Source organism: Lepidothrix coronata, unplaced genomic scaffold (assembly GCF_001604755.1).
Source record: "Lepidothrix coronata isolate B3197 unplaced genomic scaffold, Lepidothrix_coronata-1.0 Scaffold134, whole genome shotgun sequence".
NCBI lineage: Eukaryota > Metazoa > Chordata > Aves > Passeriformes > Pipridae > Lepidothrix > Lepidothrix coronata.
In genome coordinates this window covers 1,401,527-1,418,537 of record NW_016690314.1, presented here as the reverse complement: position 1 = coordinate 1,418,537, position 17,011 = coordinate 1,401,527, and the positions used below count along the sequence as shown (strand labels likewise).

The window sequence follows — 17,011 nt, the reverse complement described above, 5'->3', positions numbered from 1 at the left end:
GCAGCGCCCCGGCCCAGCCCGCAGCGCCCCGGCCCGGCCCGCAGCGCCCCCGGCCCGCCCGCCCGCCGCCACGATGCTGGCGCTGCTGTCCCGGCTGCTGGACTGGTTCCGCTCCCTCTTCTGGAAGGAGGAGATGGAGCTGACGCTGGTGGGGCTGCAGTACTCGGGCAAGACCACCTTCGTGAACGTCATCGCGGTGAGCGGGCGGCGGGAGGGGCTGATCCCGGCCCGGAGCCCCGGGATGGAGCGGGGGGCAGCGGGTGTGCCCCGCTGGGTGGGATGGGAGCCCCGGGAGCCAATGTGCCTCCGGGAACCTTCGCGTGCTGATGGGACACTGATCCCACACCAGGGCACGGCCCTACAGCCGTGTGTCGGTGTGGCTGGGCTTAGCGAATGTGGAGATAACATTGTGTGTCCTCAGCTGCTTCCTCCCTTCCACTGTGTCAGTGGGCCTGAATGCTTTGAGGTGTCACCCGCTCACGGTTCTCCTCTCAGTTGTTTGCTTATGCTGATTGCTGTAGCCTGTATCAAATAATCTCCTTTCTCTCAAGGTACATCTTGCTTCAGAAGTACAACTAACAAACCTGAGAGCAGCAAAGTGCTGCACTGGGGCCTGCTGATCTGGTGGTGTGCCTGGAGCAAGTGAAGGAAGGGTGTGGAACTCCTCCTACACGAAGCTTTCCATTGTTGAATGAGATAAAGAGTAGCTTTACCTAAATGGCTTAGCTGGCTCCACCAGCGTCCTGCTCTGTGGATATATGTGATGGAAAACATTCCAGGAGACAAGTTTGGGAGCCCTTGTAGGGAGACTGGAATGGGATGCTGAGGTGCCTTTTGGGTTTGCAGGGAGCATGAGGGATCTGAGTCCCGAGCCCCTGGAATGAGAGCTGATGTCTCCAGCCTTACAGGGAGCAGACCTTCAGCTTGTCTTTCGGGGTTTTTTGAGGCTGTCTCCATAACACTATGGAATATTTGTATGAATGTATTTACTTAAGTGTCAGGTGAGTGAGTTGCTGGATAGGAAAAGGACTTCTGTTCTCTTGAATAAATTCATCCTTGTACGCTGATGGATACCCTGGCAAAACGTAACCAAGGTCTTGTGTAGCTCAGGTGTGAGCACTCAGTGGGCTCCTTGATAATCATGGGAAATTGGTCTGCCCCCATCAAAGGTCACTTTTCTCTGACTAGTTTTTATGTGAAAGTTGCTGAACTAACCCAAGAATGCCAGAAGCCTGTTCTTTCACACACTGCCACTACTTCTGGGCTTTGATTTCTAAACATGGAGCTCTGAAATTGTTGAACAACCTCAGCCTTTGGCTGCTGAGCTGATACTGCTCGGAGTGTTCCTGCAGCTTGGGGCTCTGAGGTTACCCTGCAGGTTTTTTGTCTGCTGGAGTCCTCATGGTGATGGTACTTGACAAAGAACTGCTTTGCCTCTGTGTAGTGCCAGCAGCACATGTTCAGGGAGTTACATGTGAAGCTATGAAGATATGTGGAGCAGTTCAGAATTGCAGCAGTGCTGCACATCACTGCACTCAGATTTAGTCCATCTGAGTTGTCTCAAGTGGTAGAAGTTTTCCTAAGTAAAGTTGACATCAGTTTCCAGCTTCCTTTGCCGGGGCTTGAATTTTGCAAGGTTTCAGCCATGTGTTAGGATCACACCCAGACATTTATCTGACTGTCATTCAAAGAGCCTTGCAAAACCCAGTGAAATAGGGAAGCTGTTGTGTGTGCTGACACAGCCTCGTTGGCTGGCTTGGTTGGAAGCAGCAACTTGCGTTTCTGAAGCTTTTAATTAGGACATCTATGAACTCTTTACAAAAAACAGAGAGAGGGGACTTGCTCAGGGTTTTATTACTGATTTAAAAAAAAATAATAGCATAACCTTCAGTCATCAGTGCAATATTGCTTTTTAGAGAAGTACAGCTGCCCATGGCATGCAGAGGTAACTTGGTAGTTGCTTCCCTGACTGACTTTAGTTCAGAGTCTGCATTTGGGAACGAGCGTGCGAAAAGAATAACTGCTCTCTGCAGGCCTGTTAATGGTCTGGATGGATGAGGCTGTTGGGATTCCTTAAAACTAAAATGAAAGGAATGACACAGCAAGATGTCCTGTAGGATACCTCTAAAAGCTGGATTGCACATCAGGAACTTGGTATGGCTTAGGAGGTTGTGTTCTGTCTAATAGGGCTGTTACCAGTCTCGACAATAGTGAGTTTAATCCAGTATAAATCTCTAATGTAATCTCTGCCCATCAAGTGAGGCATATGGAACCAGAGGGAAACTCAACCAAGGAAGCTTGATGCAAGGCCTGACTGCTGCTGAAGCGGGAGGCCTGACTGCTGCATGAGAGGCAGACAGTCCAGTTCTAGAATAATCTTCTAGATTGGTACTGGGTTTGGACCATATTTATTCCTTCAGTGTAAACAAGCACTTGGTTTGTAATCAGACCAAACAAGGGCGTGGAGTGATAGGACAAGGGGGGGTGGCTTTGAACTGAGAGATGGGGAAGTCGGATTAGATATTAAGGATAAATCCTTCTCTGTGAAGGTGGTGAGGCCCTGGCACAGTTGCCCAGAGAAGCTGTGGCTGCCCCATCCCTGGAAGTGTCCAAGGCCAGGTTGGAGCTTAGACCTGGTCTAGTGAAGGTGCTTCTGCCCATGGCAGGGGGTTTGAAGTAGATGGGCTTGAAGGTCCCTTCCAACCCAAACCATTCTGGGATCAGTTTGACAGGAAGGTTTAAAACCCAGCCTTAGCAGTGCAATCTCGTTATAGCTGGATGTGGCTAATGCAGCTTCTGCTTTGCTGAGACTCCACATTAGTCACTGTCTCTAATTAGATATTAAGCCTAAGTTTTCCATGTGCGTGAGTAAACTTGCTCACAAGGGAGGATATCATTTCTTCCTGGTCCTAATTTCCCTAATGTGGAAGGCCTGTGGCTCTTATTTGGAGAAACTGCCTGTCATCCCGGGATCGCCTCTGGAATTGTCGGCTCCTTATCCGAGCGCTGGAAATGCCCATTATTTACAGAGGCTGCAGTATCTGGTGCTGTTTGCATGTCTGCAGCTCGTGGGTGTTGCAGCCTTTCTGCAGCCTGGCTGTGGAGCTGGGAGTGCTGGCCATGCTGGTGTGGGGAGGCACGGAGGGGCCCCAGCTCCTCCTCGGCCCGTGACGCAACTGAAACATGACTCAAGTAAACTGACTCTGCTCCCAGCCTGGGCAGCATGTGCTGCTGGAGAATGGGGCACTTGTTCCCTTTCAAAGGGGTATTTCATGGAAGAGTGGCATCTCCTGGCTTTTTTTAGAAGTTTTGCTTGAAGCCCGGTAGGTTGTTCCTCGATCCAGGTGTTTGGCACGGGAAGACTGAAGCTCGTTAGTCTGATCCTCCCATACAGTTGTTAGGCTTAAAAGCCAAACTCAGCCTGTTTGTGGTGACAGGGTAAATAAGGTCCCTTTGTAGGATTTGTGTCAGAGCCTGAATTAGTGTGGTTTGCTTTTTTAACTTTGGAATATCCAACACGCCTTGGACTGAGGCCTTGGTTTCTAGAGAGAGGCAATTCCTGAAGCACCTCTCAACAAAAGGTTCCTTTGGCCACCTGGGAGCTGTGACTTCCCTCTGGCCTCATGAGTATTATAAGTAACTTTGACTTAAAGAAGCCACATTGGCAAAGTGTGGAAAAAGGTTGTTCTAGAGAATTCCACTGCTGTTTTAGTGCCCTCTGGAACACTCAGGTAGGCCATAAATCCCATGTGTTGTCACTTCATACACAGAGTAGCTAGGGGAGAAGGGTGATACACTTTGAAGTGTTGTGTTTCTTAATGGCAGAAGTCTCTTGAAATGCATTGCATCACTTCATTAGCTAATAAAGCTACCAGGAGATGACTCATGCTCTGTCTTTGAGGTCCTGCTTGCTGTACCCCCAGGTGGGCTGAAACAGGTGACTGAAATTGGAATCTACTTTTCCCATCGTGGTCCTGAGTTCCTGCAGAGCATTCTGTGAGAAATGGAAGAGCTCTAAGTAATAACACCTCGATAAAGATGTTTTTGGAACTGTCAGAGGCATGAAATGAGCTCTTACATGAATGACTTCTAGAGAGAAATATGCCTGTTTTGTGGTAGTTACATGGTAAGTGGTCCATGTCCTTTTAAATATTCCATGGAATAGGGTTGGGGAATTAAAAATGCCTTTTCTTGTCACGTACTGTTGTTTTGCTTTCTGCAGCAATCATTCATGGAGGTGCTGTTGTGAAGCCTTTCAAGGGACTGTGAGATCACAGGGATTGAAGCTTCTAAACTAGAGGTCAGGCTTCTGAACTGGTCACAAGTAGCTGGAACACTGAAGTATTTCCAGAAGGAAACTGGACTACAGACAGTTGATTTGTCCATCTATGATGCACTGCTTGGTGGAGGCTATGAGTGTTGCAGAGGAGGCTTAGTGTAGGGGTAGCTTGATATGCTAAAATTACACTGTTTTTAAAATTATTTTTTAAAGAGGAGATTTCTGAGAGATGTGGCGTTTTTTTCTTAGTGTGAAAAAAAGAGAAATTTAGGGATGAACAGCAGGGTTTAATGTAATATGCTGGTTCAGGTGGATTGGGAGTGTCCTGGCTGGAATCCATACTCCACTGATGTTATCTCCTAGTTGGTTAAGCTTGTTTGTGATCTCTTCTAGCTGCATGAAAAGTAATATGAGTAAAGACAGAACAATCTCTACTGTGTAGTAACAAGGCCTATATGAAGAAATTGGTCCTATAACAGTCATGAATCACATCAGCTTTATGAGATGCAAACTAAAGGCTGCCCTGACCTTTTCTGATGATAGAAAGAATGTCCTTGTGCAGGCTGTGGAATCAAAATCAAGCTGCTTAGGGGGCTTGGTGCTGACAGTCTGGGTGACAAGGCCAGGCTGGACAGGGCTCGGAGCATCCTGGTCTAGTGGAAGGTGTCCCTGCTCATGGCAGGGAGTGGAAGAGGATAGTTTTAAAGGTTCCTTCCAACCCAAACCACTCTGTCATTCTGTAGCTCCCTGGAAATTGAGTCTTACGGCTGTGGGGAGGCAGATGAAGTAGCCAGAGCGTGGTTTTGTTTGTTTTGTTTTTTTTGACTCAAGACAACTGGAAATAGTAGGTTTAGTAAGCAGCATGTTGTAATATGAACAAAGTATCAAAAGAGACTAAACTTGCATCCCTTTTACACTGCTGGAATGTCAGGTGATGATGGCAAGTTAAACTCTTGTCCCAAGTTTTCCTCTGGGAAATGAACTGTCCCTGTAGCTGATACTGCTACAGTGTCTGTGGGGATTAGTGCTGGTACTGGATACAAGGTGAGCTGAACCCAAACTGATTTATGGAGTACAGTGCAGGGACTTAGTTCAGTCTGGAAGCAGTTTTGCTGCTCTGAATAATCCTTATCCAACAGAAGTACTCATCCACATAAATGGGTTCATGTTGCACTAAAATCACGTTTAGGTTCTCCAGGAGCTTTGAGTATCCAAAAGGGAGCATCTCTTAAACCAGGAGGCTCAAGGGTCAGTCCCATGGGTTCCTTCTGCATGAGGCCTCTGAAATTCAGTCTGTTTAGTCTCCCTGTTCCTTGTCTCCCACACAGGGGCTGGAGTTAAGTTTGTTTGCTGACCTTCAGTTTGTGTTAGCTCTGTATGGTCCGTGTGACCTCGGAGCTTGGGCTTCATTCATAATCACTCGTGGGACACGGGGCTGCTCTGCCAGGAGCCCTGCAGGGAGTGCAGTGTCTGCCTGGTGGGACGGGCACAAGTGCTGAGAACAAGGCACCGCTGGGTTCGTCAGCACCACTCTTGGGCAGTGCTGCTGTGTGTGACAGCAGCCAAAGGCTTTGTGATCAGGAATTGAAAGTACTGCTGTGCATATCAAATGTGTTTTAAAGCTGGTGCCTGTTTTAGAAGGAGAAAGCATCATATTGTGAGCACACGGTGATAGGGCTGAGTAATCTGCTCTAGGAGGGAAGTGATTCAAGCAAAACTGCCTACCAATAAAGGCATATTCCTTTGGTTATGCTGTGTGAGTAGCTTTTTGCATATGAATACTCTAAGTTGCAGCTGAATTCCTGGCTTTTTTCTTCTGTAGAGGTAGTAAACAAAAGCTCCCTAAATTCTGGGTTTAGAGAACTGTTTCTGGGCCAAGCCAGCTGAATGCAGTAGCAGAATCCATCAAAGGAGATCACTGCCTGCTTGCTAAATCCTCTACAATCATTTTAACCAATTTTTGACCTGTCTGAAAAGAGAAGGTGACTGCCAGTAGCTTTCTTTGGGTATAGTGCCTGTGAGCAGAGGAACACCCACCCATCAGAGGGAGGCCTTCCAAGAGAAGGGCCGAGTTGATCAGTGTGCTCATGGCAGTGCTGGATTGTCCCTCTGCAAAGCAGAGAACAGACAGTGAAACTCAAGTGTAACTGAGGACTCTGCAGTGGAGGTTTTAAGCAAGTCAGAACAAGTTTTGGGATGTGCAGCGTGGGTAGGGAGTACTTGGGAAGGAATATAAGGTACAGCAGCTTTCCAGAATATTCAGTAAAAGCTTTCTTGTGGTGGGTCACAGTAATTTCTGCAATGTTACATTAAACACGTGGTAAATGAGGTGCTGATCCACTCTGAAGGAATTTGTATCCTAAAAGAGCAGTGAGAGAACTTGATACTGAACATGCTGTAATTAGTGGGATGGCAGTGGAGGGCTATAAACCCTGCAGAGGGATGGGCAGGAAAGGAGAGGCTTTGGGATAGGCTTGTGTGTCAGGAGTGTTTGCACTGTGTAGAGCTTGATGATGGTCATGATAAGGTTGTTTATGGGTAAGAATCGGGGAGAAGGCCAACGAGGCAGATGTCCTGGTGGGAATCTGTTCTAAACCGCCCCACCCAGGAAGAAGAGGCACCAAAATAGTCCTTAAGCAGCTGGGAGAAGTCTCACAATCACTAGGCCTTGTTCTCATAGGACACTTCAGCTTCCCAGATATCTGCTGGAAATACAACACAGCAGAGGGAACACAGTCTGGGAGATTCCTGGAGTTCCTATTGATAGGAACAGCTCTCGAGTGAAGGATCTGGAAGTATCTGAGTGGGAATAGCTGGCAGCATATGGGGTAATGTGCAGTAGCACAGAGATGGAGGTTCAGGGAGAGCTTGGGAGAGCCTGGAGAAGAGTTGTGGGTGTGGGGTGTGACTGTGGAGGCAGGAATGTGGAGGCAGGAATGCAGTGGTGCTTGAGCAACCTGGCAAGTGACCCTTCAGAGGCAACACTGGCTCCAGGAGCCAAACTGAGCTGCATCAGCTGTGGAAGCACAGCCAACCACCAGCTGCTGAGCTGCACGTGATGGAATGGACAGCTCGGACACGGGGATTTCGGGAATGGGGAGCTGATGGACAGGCATCCAGCCGGGCACCTTGCTGAGTTAGAAAGGTTAGAGTGTGTTCAGGAGCAGTGCTGCAGGAGCCTGATCCAAACTCCTCTGTGCAGCCCTGGTCCTGCTGGCCACCCTGCTCCTGATACAAACCAGGAGCTACTGGCCTTCTTGGCCACCTGGTCACACTTAGTTGGTACTTGCAGCTGGTGGCAGTTGGGCCCTAACTGGGGTGTATGATGTTTGCTCCAGAGATCCCAAAGGGCTTTAAACCCGGGATGGCCTCTCTGCAACATCAAGGAGAGATGCAGACTTTGCTGTGATATCACACCCTAATTAAACAACTGAATGCTTTTGGATCAACCTTAATTTTCTCCAGTCTCGTTGACTGTCTGGTTCTATTACACATAATGGATGTAGTGAGCTTCATAATGGCCACTGTGGTGATTCACCTTGTGCCAAACAGCCAAGGGAGCAGGGCAGAAATCTGGTGTTGATAACACTTGTTATGGCTCCTGGGTTGGCTGCAGGAGATCGCTGGGAACCTGGGAATTTGGCTCTCCAGCTGCTACAGATAAAAGGGTAACAGACAGTAAAACATCTGCCACTGGGGAACCTCTCTAATGCAATGCTGTTTGCAGCAGTTCTGCCAGAGCTTGGAGTGATGCTGAATGCCTGGTGGAAGCAGGCTCAAATACTGTCCAGCTGCATTTCATTGCCTTTCCCAGTGCTGAACAAGCTGGACACTGCAGGCTGGCAGGAAGCTGACCCGGCAGGTCCTTCCACTTTGCAGCCTTCTAACACTCCTCAGGGAGTTACCCCATACCTGTGGGTTGGAGGCTTCCTCCAGTGGGTGATTTATTACTGTGAATGCTGTCTGTGGAGTAGCTTGCATCAGAGGGAGAGCTTCTGGATATTTCTAGCTCCCAGGTAACTGGGAGATCCTAGCTGGCTCCAGCAGAAGTAGGTGAATGGTTCTTTTCCTGTCCTTGTCCTGGCTGTCCATCTGTTAAGCTGTGCAAAGCACTTCTCCCAGGTAACTCTGCACCCTGACTGCCTCAAGGCTTGAACACTTATTTCAGTGCTTGTAAGAAATGACTTGACTGACTTCAGTACACATGGATATAATATCTAGGACTTCTTGGCCGTGAAGCCTTCAATTGGAAGGCAAATGGTTAGAAAAAGCTTGTGATATTTTACTATGTAAACCAGCTGCGTCAGATAAGCACTAAATTTAACTTTCTTTTTTTTCCAGTCGGGTCAGTTCAGTGAAGATATGATTCCTACCGTGGGCTTCAACATGAGGAAAGTTACAAAGGGTAATGTTACAATAAAGGTATGTTACCTTTGTTGACTGTTGTCTTCAGCTTCTAGTTTAAAATGTACACGCTTGCTCTGTTTTGCTTCCAGCCTTGGGACAAATATAGAAAACTGAAGAGGCTCAGCTAAATCTGTCAAGTAGCTTAAGAAGACATTTATGTTTATTTATGGAGTTTCTTAAATGAGAATCTGTGTGTGATTTCCAGGTTCATGGACTAGTTAAAGCAATCTTGTGATAAGGCTGTCTGGCTTTAATCTGAGTGTTTAGGGCCCAGAGATGCTGCTTTTCTACTCATCAGGGTTGCTTACATCAAATGCAGAGTTTTAAGTCAATGTATCACAGTTTCCTGTGTACCTCAGTGTGTAACCTCAGTCCCCAGGTGTGTTCCTGCAGCTGCTGCAAGGTGCTCTAGTTTGCATCCCCTGCTGTGGGCTGTGAGATCCGAGTAGCTGTACAAGGGATTAGTTCTGGTTTAACATGGGAGGGGTCCAGCAGCTGGTTAAGGAGAAGGGAGAAACTGTGTTTTGATTTCTTGTCTTATCTGTGCCTGACACGTTTAAAATAGTGCATGGCTAAATTGTCTTTTTCCCTCGCCTCGAGATCTGGGATATAGGAGGGCAGCCGCGGTTCCGGAGCATGTGGGAGCGATACTGCAGAGGAGTTAATGCTATTGTGTAAGTGCCTTCCCTCAGCTCCTACTCACCTCCAGTGTGCTGCTCTTCTCTGTGAGCCTTCTAACAGAGCATGCCTCACTCCCTAGTTCTCCTTGTAATTCTGAGACTGTACTGCAGCCAGATTGACCTGTTTTACCCCTGAGTTCAGGGCTCAGGATGGGTTGTTCTTTTATCTTTCTGATCTGGAGTACTAACTCCTTCCTGTCTGAACTGGGTGGCAGTGCTGTCTAACTCAAAGCATCTTCCTTCTACTCTGGTCTTAGAGAATTTTTTCTTTTAAAGAACCACATTCTTTGCTCAGAGGCCCTGGCTTTGTTTAAAGCCCTGTTGAATGTGCTCAAACCTGACAGTGTAAAGAAAAGACTGATGTTTCTGAGGGAGCTCACTCTCACTGACCTAACCTGAAATTCTCTCTAAAGCTACATGGTAGATGCTGCAGATCGTGAAAAAATAGAAGCCTCTCGAAATGAGCTGCACAACCTTCTAGATAAGCCACAGTTACAAGGAATCCCTGTAAGTAATATCACCTTAAACAGTGTTAAATGCTTGAGGAATGTCATAACTTGAGCAACTCTGAAGTCTGCCTTGAACTCTTAATTGTAGGGCCTGACCTTACTGTTCAGTGTAGGCATGAACCACACCTGCCCCCAGTGCCTTAACTCTAACTGTTGACCTCAGTCCATCTTTCAGTGATCTTATTTTGTTCAGTGCCCACAAAAAAAAAGAAATAAAATTAAAACAGTAGTTTAGAGGTTTCCACAGTATGAGTTGATGCTCTTGTCTAAAGGTTAACCAGACTGTAATACAGAATTGTAAAGTAAGTTTGGGGAATATCAGATGAAAATCTGCTGGGATTATTCTCAGTTTTGTCAGCTGATGTGTTTCTCTGCTTGCTCTTTGCACATAACAGTTTATTTGAACCCCTTCTTTCCCTGTGACTAGGTCAGGCTGCCTTTTTGATCTGGTTTAATAGTGAATATCTCATTCCATTAGATTTAATAGACAAGTGCAGACTGTTTGTGAGGCTCCTTTAAAGTGGAGTTCGTGGGTTTTGTCTTTTTGTTGTTTTTCTGAAGCAAAGCTGCAACCATTTCCTTCTCTGGATTTCAGGTTCTAGTACTTGGAAATAAGAGAGACCTTCCTAATGCTTTGGATGAGAAACAGCTAATTGAAAAGATGTAAGTCTAACCCTTCCTAAGAAACATTTTTTTAACTCAGTAATTTCATGTACATAAGGTTGTTATTAAATCAGGAAGCTTGCATTTAAAAGCAGAAAACCCAGCAACAGGAGGTAACAACATTGTACAGAAACAAGTTATGTGGAGAAGGTGAAGGGGAGCATTTAGGTTCTCAGTAAGAGTCCCTGTGTAAGAGAAATTCATGCTGAAATGTTCTCTCTTTCCTAGGAACCTCGCTGCTATTCAGGACAGAGAAATCTGCTGCTACTCAATTTCTTGCAAAGAGAAAGATAATATAGGTAACTATTAACTCAAAATGCTGAGCTTTATGAAGAGCTGTCAGAGGATGGGCTGGGGGGTTGCAACTTCTGATACACACGTTTCCTGACTTCAGGAAATCAGAGAATCAAATGTGTGAGTGCAGTGGGTGAATTCAGCATAACTCCTGATGGCAGTGAGGAAGCTTGACTGGTATTAAAGTTGTAGGGTTGTAGTTACTGAAACATATGTCAGTCCCTGTGAAATGTGCTCCTTTCTTTAGTTAGGTTGCAGGAAATAGCTGACCAGTCTCACCATTAGCTTGGCCTAAATGATTTTATACTTTATCAGGTGCTCTCACCTCTTTCTCACTTGGGGAGGATGGCAAGTACTTGCAGCAAGTTTTTCCTCAAGTCATTTCCTTGAAATAATCACCTTTCCTTGCTGTTTGTGCTGTGGAATCTGCTAATCACTGCAGCCAAACAGTTCATCTGTCTGGCACTGACAGCAAATGCTTTAAAACTTGTGGAGTTCAAAGGCAAATTATTGGAGCCATAGGGAAGTATCAGATTAAGGGATGTCCTTTTCCTAGTGGTGTAGGTGACCGAGGAACCAGGATTTCTGGAGCAGTGACTTTGTTTGTTACTTGAAGGATGCTGGGCAGCTACAGGACCAAAGCACAGACAGCAAGCATTCCAAAAAATTATCCTGTTGATCTACCTTGGAGCATCCTCTAGAGAAGGGCTTGGATATTCCTGTTCCAAAGCCATGCCAGTTACACAAACACAGACACTTGAACACGTCTCTTCTCTCTCTCTGTAGATATCACGCTTCAGTGGCTTATTCAGCATTCAAAATCTAGAAGAAGCTGAAGTCTTCCTGGAATCTCCAGTACCAGTTGGCCATAATCTCAATTGTCCACTTCCCTCCATAATGAGATACTACCCAAAAATCCTGTATCAAGAATCTGCCTTTTCACGGTTCATTTCTCATGTGCACTGCTGAAGACTTGTATTCCTATTCTGTCACAAAACAACTAGAGTTGTCATGATAAAGTCAGCACAAATATTTATTTTACAACCATCTGTGGTGGGAGGGTTGTGGGGGGGGCTTTTTAAAAAAATTATCTCTACCATGTTAACTACGATGGTACACTCTGTTCTGGTTTTTCAGGGCCAGGTTTTTATATGATTTTCAGCAAGTGTTTTATTTCTAGTGTTTAGTGGCTTGAAGATGCTGATGCTTGACAGCATTAAGATTCTGTAAGATGCCACATACAGTAGTTAGAAAACATTTAAGCGTGAGTTGTGGGATACTGATTTATCTCACAAATGCATGTGATGTGTGTATGTAAGCAGAGAAATGGAAACTGTTTGCAGAGGGGAGCACAAGGCATAGATCAGCATCACTAATCTACAGCTGAGATCCTGTCACTTGAAAAAGAAAACTCTCATGATGAATTAGGAAAGAGTCATCTTTTAAAATCGTTCTGTTGCTTCTGTTTAACATTTGTGTGGGGGATGGGAATGGACTGTTCTGTAAACCTTCGAAAATTGGAGTATTCCAGCATGAGAACAAATTACTAGGAACATCAGGCTTTGTTCAAATACATTCTTCTATCTCCAGATACTCGTGGTCTCTGTCTGAAACCAGAACATGCATTGTGAGCAGCTGCATGACCCCAGTTACTGATGTTCTCGTATCCAGGCGGTTGTTGCCCTGTAGCACACTATCTGTGTAATTGTCTAGTGTCTCTCCTGCTCATGGAATGGCTGGGCACAGTTTCACCTGGTGCTATGGAATACCTGGGCTATTGTGACAACTCTAGACCTGCCTGCTTTTCGATGTAACCATGTGCAAAGCCTGTAAGATGCCAGATGAAACGTTCTACTGTGTCAAAGCACAAGAGAGCCAATGATCCTGTCTCTTGACTAGCTCCTGCAGCTTAGGGAAGTGTGTATAAACTCAAGATCGCAATGTTTTTGCAGCTTTACTTTCTCAATGACTTCAGCCTATTTAAAGGGACAGACTTGTTAAGACTGGTTTGCTCACCCAGCAGTGTCAGCGTAGCTTTACTCGTGTGTGCAGATCCATGGTACACCTGCCTGTGTTGCCTCACACTGTGTGTGATTCCTCACCTCAATGTGGTTTGCATCCCGTGGGAGTCTTTGGTTGGGAACCTGCTTAGTCCCTGTCAGCTGTGACAAGCCAGTTTTAATGCAGACTGCCATGGCCTTACTGTTCTGTACCACCTCTGGCACTGTTGCACAGACACTACAAGCTGCCTGTGTTCAGTCTGAAGTTGCATTTTAACTTTTTGTCCCCTTTCAGTTCTCTGAAGCATGATTTCAATTAATTCATACTCTGGTGCTGTAGAGGAGAGGGTAAATTATCTTGCTACTGTAGTCCCGAGTTCACCAGGAACTGCTACAGTTACCTTTATTTAGCAAACTTGCTTGTGCCTAAAATAAGGAACCTAAACTAGAATGTGTGAATCTTTGTGGGGGACCAGGTCACTGTTTAGTTAACTGGCCTATAGCTAAACTTGATGTGTTTGGTGTTTATATACTTCACTGCTTTCGGCGTTTATGGCATCCAAACACTACCAATTGTTAACCTGTGCATTACTCTCTGCATGTGAACAACTTATACAATTACTGAACTTTGTAAATACGTGAATTTTTTTATTTAGGTGGATGCATATGTTGGTTTACTGCTCTTCAGCTTTATTCAATAAACTTATGTTTTGAGGGTTGTATTGACACTTAACTGACTGACTTGAGTTGATGTGGCCGAACTCATGGAAATATGTGATGGGATGTGTGTCTCCTCTCCCAGAGATGGCAGTGGGGGGAGAAGGATTGGTAAATACCTGAGCTGATTTAGGTTCTGTGGCTCAACTGTTCCACTGAAATGCTCATAAAGCTGCCTCTGAGGCCTGGGGTTTGCTCAGCTTACCTGAGCAAGCTCAGCTAGTCAGTCTCAGCAGAAGTCAGTGCTCTTTTATGTTTATAAAAAGCACTGGGCAGCTGAGGGGTCAGAAGTAGGGGCAGCCTTCTGGAGCTCTGTTTTCAGGAGAGACATGCATGTGTCTGCAGGCTTCTTTCTTGTCAAGCCTAGAGTAAAACCTTTGTTTTTCTAGCACAAGTGTCAAATCTTGCAGTGCCTGATCATTCACTGCCAATTAAAGCAGAAAGATTCTTATCTCAGTGGGAAGTGAGGCTTTTGTTGACTGAGGTCTGGAACAAAATCTTTGCTGTGATTATAATCTGGAGTTTCATTGACTGTTCTTCCCAAAGGCTTTTGTTGCATTAATGTCTCTTAGGTCACTGATAATTTATAGGACTGTATGTCATCATCTTCCAATTAATGGTAACAAATTGGATGTCTTGTTTCAGGGCTTGCCTCCACATAAGCTTCCAAACTTGCTGAACTGTAACAGGTTAGTTTTTAGTACTGAGAGCAGGTCTTTTAGCATCCTTCAGTGTAACTTGGCTGGTGGGAAGGACTGGTGAACTGTTGGGTAAAAGAACGTGTGTGTGTTTCTTTGGGAGTTTCCTGCATGCAAAACCAGCTCCCTGGAGTTCACAGTCAAAGCAAAATGCCTCTAGACACAAATCTGAGAACAGGATTAGTGCACTAAGCTTTGTCACCCTGGTTTTGACCTTGGTCTGATACCAGAACCAGTCACTTCAGTAAATCAGCTGTGGTATGAACTGGCCAACAGCCCTTTGCTTGATTTCAGTGGTATTTCAGTAATAGTTTCTACTTCTATGTGTAAATAGGGAGAACCACAGGGGCCACCTGTGATGTGTGTGCTCTAAAATTACTTCACAAAATAATCCCACCTGGGTTTCACAGCTAATTCTTGTACTGTTCTCCCAGATGTCCTTGGTTCCTCACGTGGCAGGAAGGAGAGCTCGGAGTGGCTGTTGGATTCCAGCGCAGAGGATTGCACTGGTCCTGTTTCAGGGCTTGATTAACTCCCCAACTGCCTTCCCTTTGACACAGGAAGTGTGGTGAGTCTTTCCAGGGAAGGGAGGCTGTTCTCAGCACCTTCAGCCTTGGATGGAAAAACTGCTCCCTCATCTGGCAGAGTTATGGCCAAGGTCAAATCCTGTGTGTTCTAACAGAGGTGTAGAGCATTAGCAGTGCTGTTTGCTGAGTTTGGATGCTAGAGCTCTGTTCTAGTCGTCAAATCTCATGATGATTACATGTCTTGGGCTCTGTAGTGAGTCTGGACAGTAAAAAGAGGCCGATTAAATGTCCCATTCTCCTAACAAAAGTTGCTTTTGGGGGGATGAATTTTGATAACATAAACTACTGTACTTAAGATCAATAGCCATAATCCTGAGACTCTCCTCTGACGGAGGCCTTGGCTGTTGGCATAATAAGAAATGCACATCTTCTGAAAAGGCAAATGTTGAGCCAGAGAGAACTTTTGGTGGTGAATATACATGAAGTTAGGCAGCAGTCCTACCTTTGTGAGCCCCCTGGTGTGTTGGCATTGTCTGGTGTCCTGGTGATTTACACCAGCCATCAACTCTCAGTCCTTGGTGTTGGGTTTATTCAGTACAAGTGATCATGGAGCAGCAATGATTGGATTAGGAATGTTTGTGTTGGCACTCACAGCTCCAGGCTGTGTGAAAGGTTTCCTTGGAGTGTTCATGTCCTCTCAGCTTTGTGTGGATGGTGGTTTCTCTAAGTGCAATTACAGTGCAGGGTAATTCTCCTTGTCACCGAGTACAGCTGAGGGTCTGAGCAGCTGCACAGAGCAATTCAGTCCCACCACTTGGCAACAGGAATGATGCCCAAAGGTGGAGCTGTTTCGTGATCCGTGGAATAGTCTAGTTTCTCATTGCTTTATGTTTTCTCTTTGCATCTTGATGGAAACAGGTTGGAAAGATGGTCCTTTTGGGATGCTGACATATCAAACTGCATAATCTTCACTTTCTGCTAGAAGAAAGGCCAAAGAAAATGCCTTAAACAGTCTCTCTGTTTATTAGAGGAATGTTGTGCAGGGATCTCTAATAACCTGAAGTATGGCTTAGCTGGATTATCAAGCTTTTAGCTTTCCCAAGGTTTCATTTTGTCATTGCTGTGGCTGTGCAATGGCATGTCATGGTTTGCTTTGTGCTTCCTCCAGCAGCATGCCCAGCACTGCTCCCCACTGCCCTGCCCTTGCACTGACCCTGACTCGAGTGTGAATTCAAAAAGGGAGTGTAAATCAGGTTATTTTATCTAGATTTCTAAGATGACATGGCCAGCAAAGCAGTCAGTCGTGTTAAAGGAGAAGTAATGTGTGAGTGCCTGACACTCATGTGCTTCAGGGCTTTTATTCCCCAAAAGTGAGTGCAGAACTTGTCTCACTAGATCATGAACCTTCAGTGAGGGCTCTGTTGCTTTAGGGCTGCAGATGCTGGATGTTAAAGTGTGTCTTGGTGAAACATTGGGGTTTTCTCTTGCATGTCACTCAAGTGACAAACACAGAATGGCACTCGGAGCAGGTTTGCACATACTCTTTAAAAGGAGAAGTGAAATACTTGATGTTTTTATTTCCCTCACAGTGGAAGGTGGGTAAGTAGACCTTTGTGCCAGGATTAGTGCCTTTTAATTACGACATGACAAGTTTTATTCTGTTAAAGGCAACATCTATCATTGTGATAATTTTGAAGTGCTTCAATAAAGTGTTGTTGAAAACCATTTTTTTTGCATATTCATCTGTAGTAGGACAGCTGCTTTTATTAGAAATATATGTGAAGCCTCATTATCTAACTGTGGGAAACATTTGGTGGCTTTAACTGCATAACTTCATTTTGAGAGAGTGACCATAAGCCTCCTGCTCCGTGGGGGCAACTTGGAGAGCTCAGTCTGTGAAATTCCCATTTCTGATTATTTTTGCTTTAAGTGCTGGAAGCATTTGTTGGTCTCGTTTGTGTTTCTCTCTGAAAAGACCCACAGGGTTGAAGTTCCTGAGCTATCATTTAACAAACAAAGCAAATATGTGAGTAGAGAAAGATAAAAGTTGTGGTGTGTGAAACTTAAAAGATAAGCTTGGTTTTCACAAGAGTCTCAGTGGAGTAAACTGGTGAGTTGCTTGTGTGTATTAACTTGGAGTGTGGACACTTGGCAAGGATGAGTTTTCCTTGATTTTTAGAGTTAATAATGGATGTGAATAACATTTGAAAGATCCATGAATTCCACGGATTGAGGAA

General features: G+C 45.4%; 1 protein-coding gene across 1 annotated transcript; it reads left to right on the top strand.

Moving 5' to 3' along the window:
• The first annotated feature begins 8 nt into the window (after window positions 1-8).
• ARL8B (ADP ribosylation factor like GTPase 8B) lies at window positions 9-16,496 on the top strand. Its single transcript, XM_017827093.1, has 7 exons — window positions 9-196; window positions 8,621-8,701; window positions 9,287-9,360; window positions 9,780-9,873; window positions 10,471-10,538; window positions 10,767-10,837; window positions 11,619-16,496. Exons 1-7 carry the CDS (start codon window positions 74-76, stop codon window positions 11,666-11,668), a joined length of 561 nt encoding a protein of 186 aa, XP_017682582.1. The 5' UTR covers window positions 9-73; the 3' UTR covers window positions 11,669-16,496.
• The last annotated feature ends 515 nt before the right edge of the window (window positions 16,497-17,011 follow it).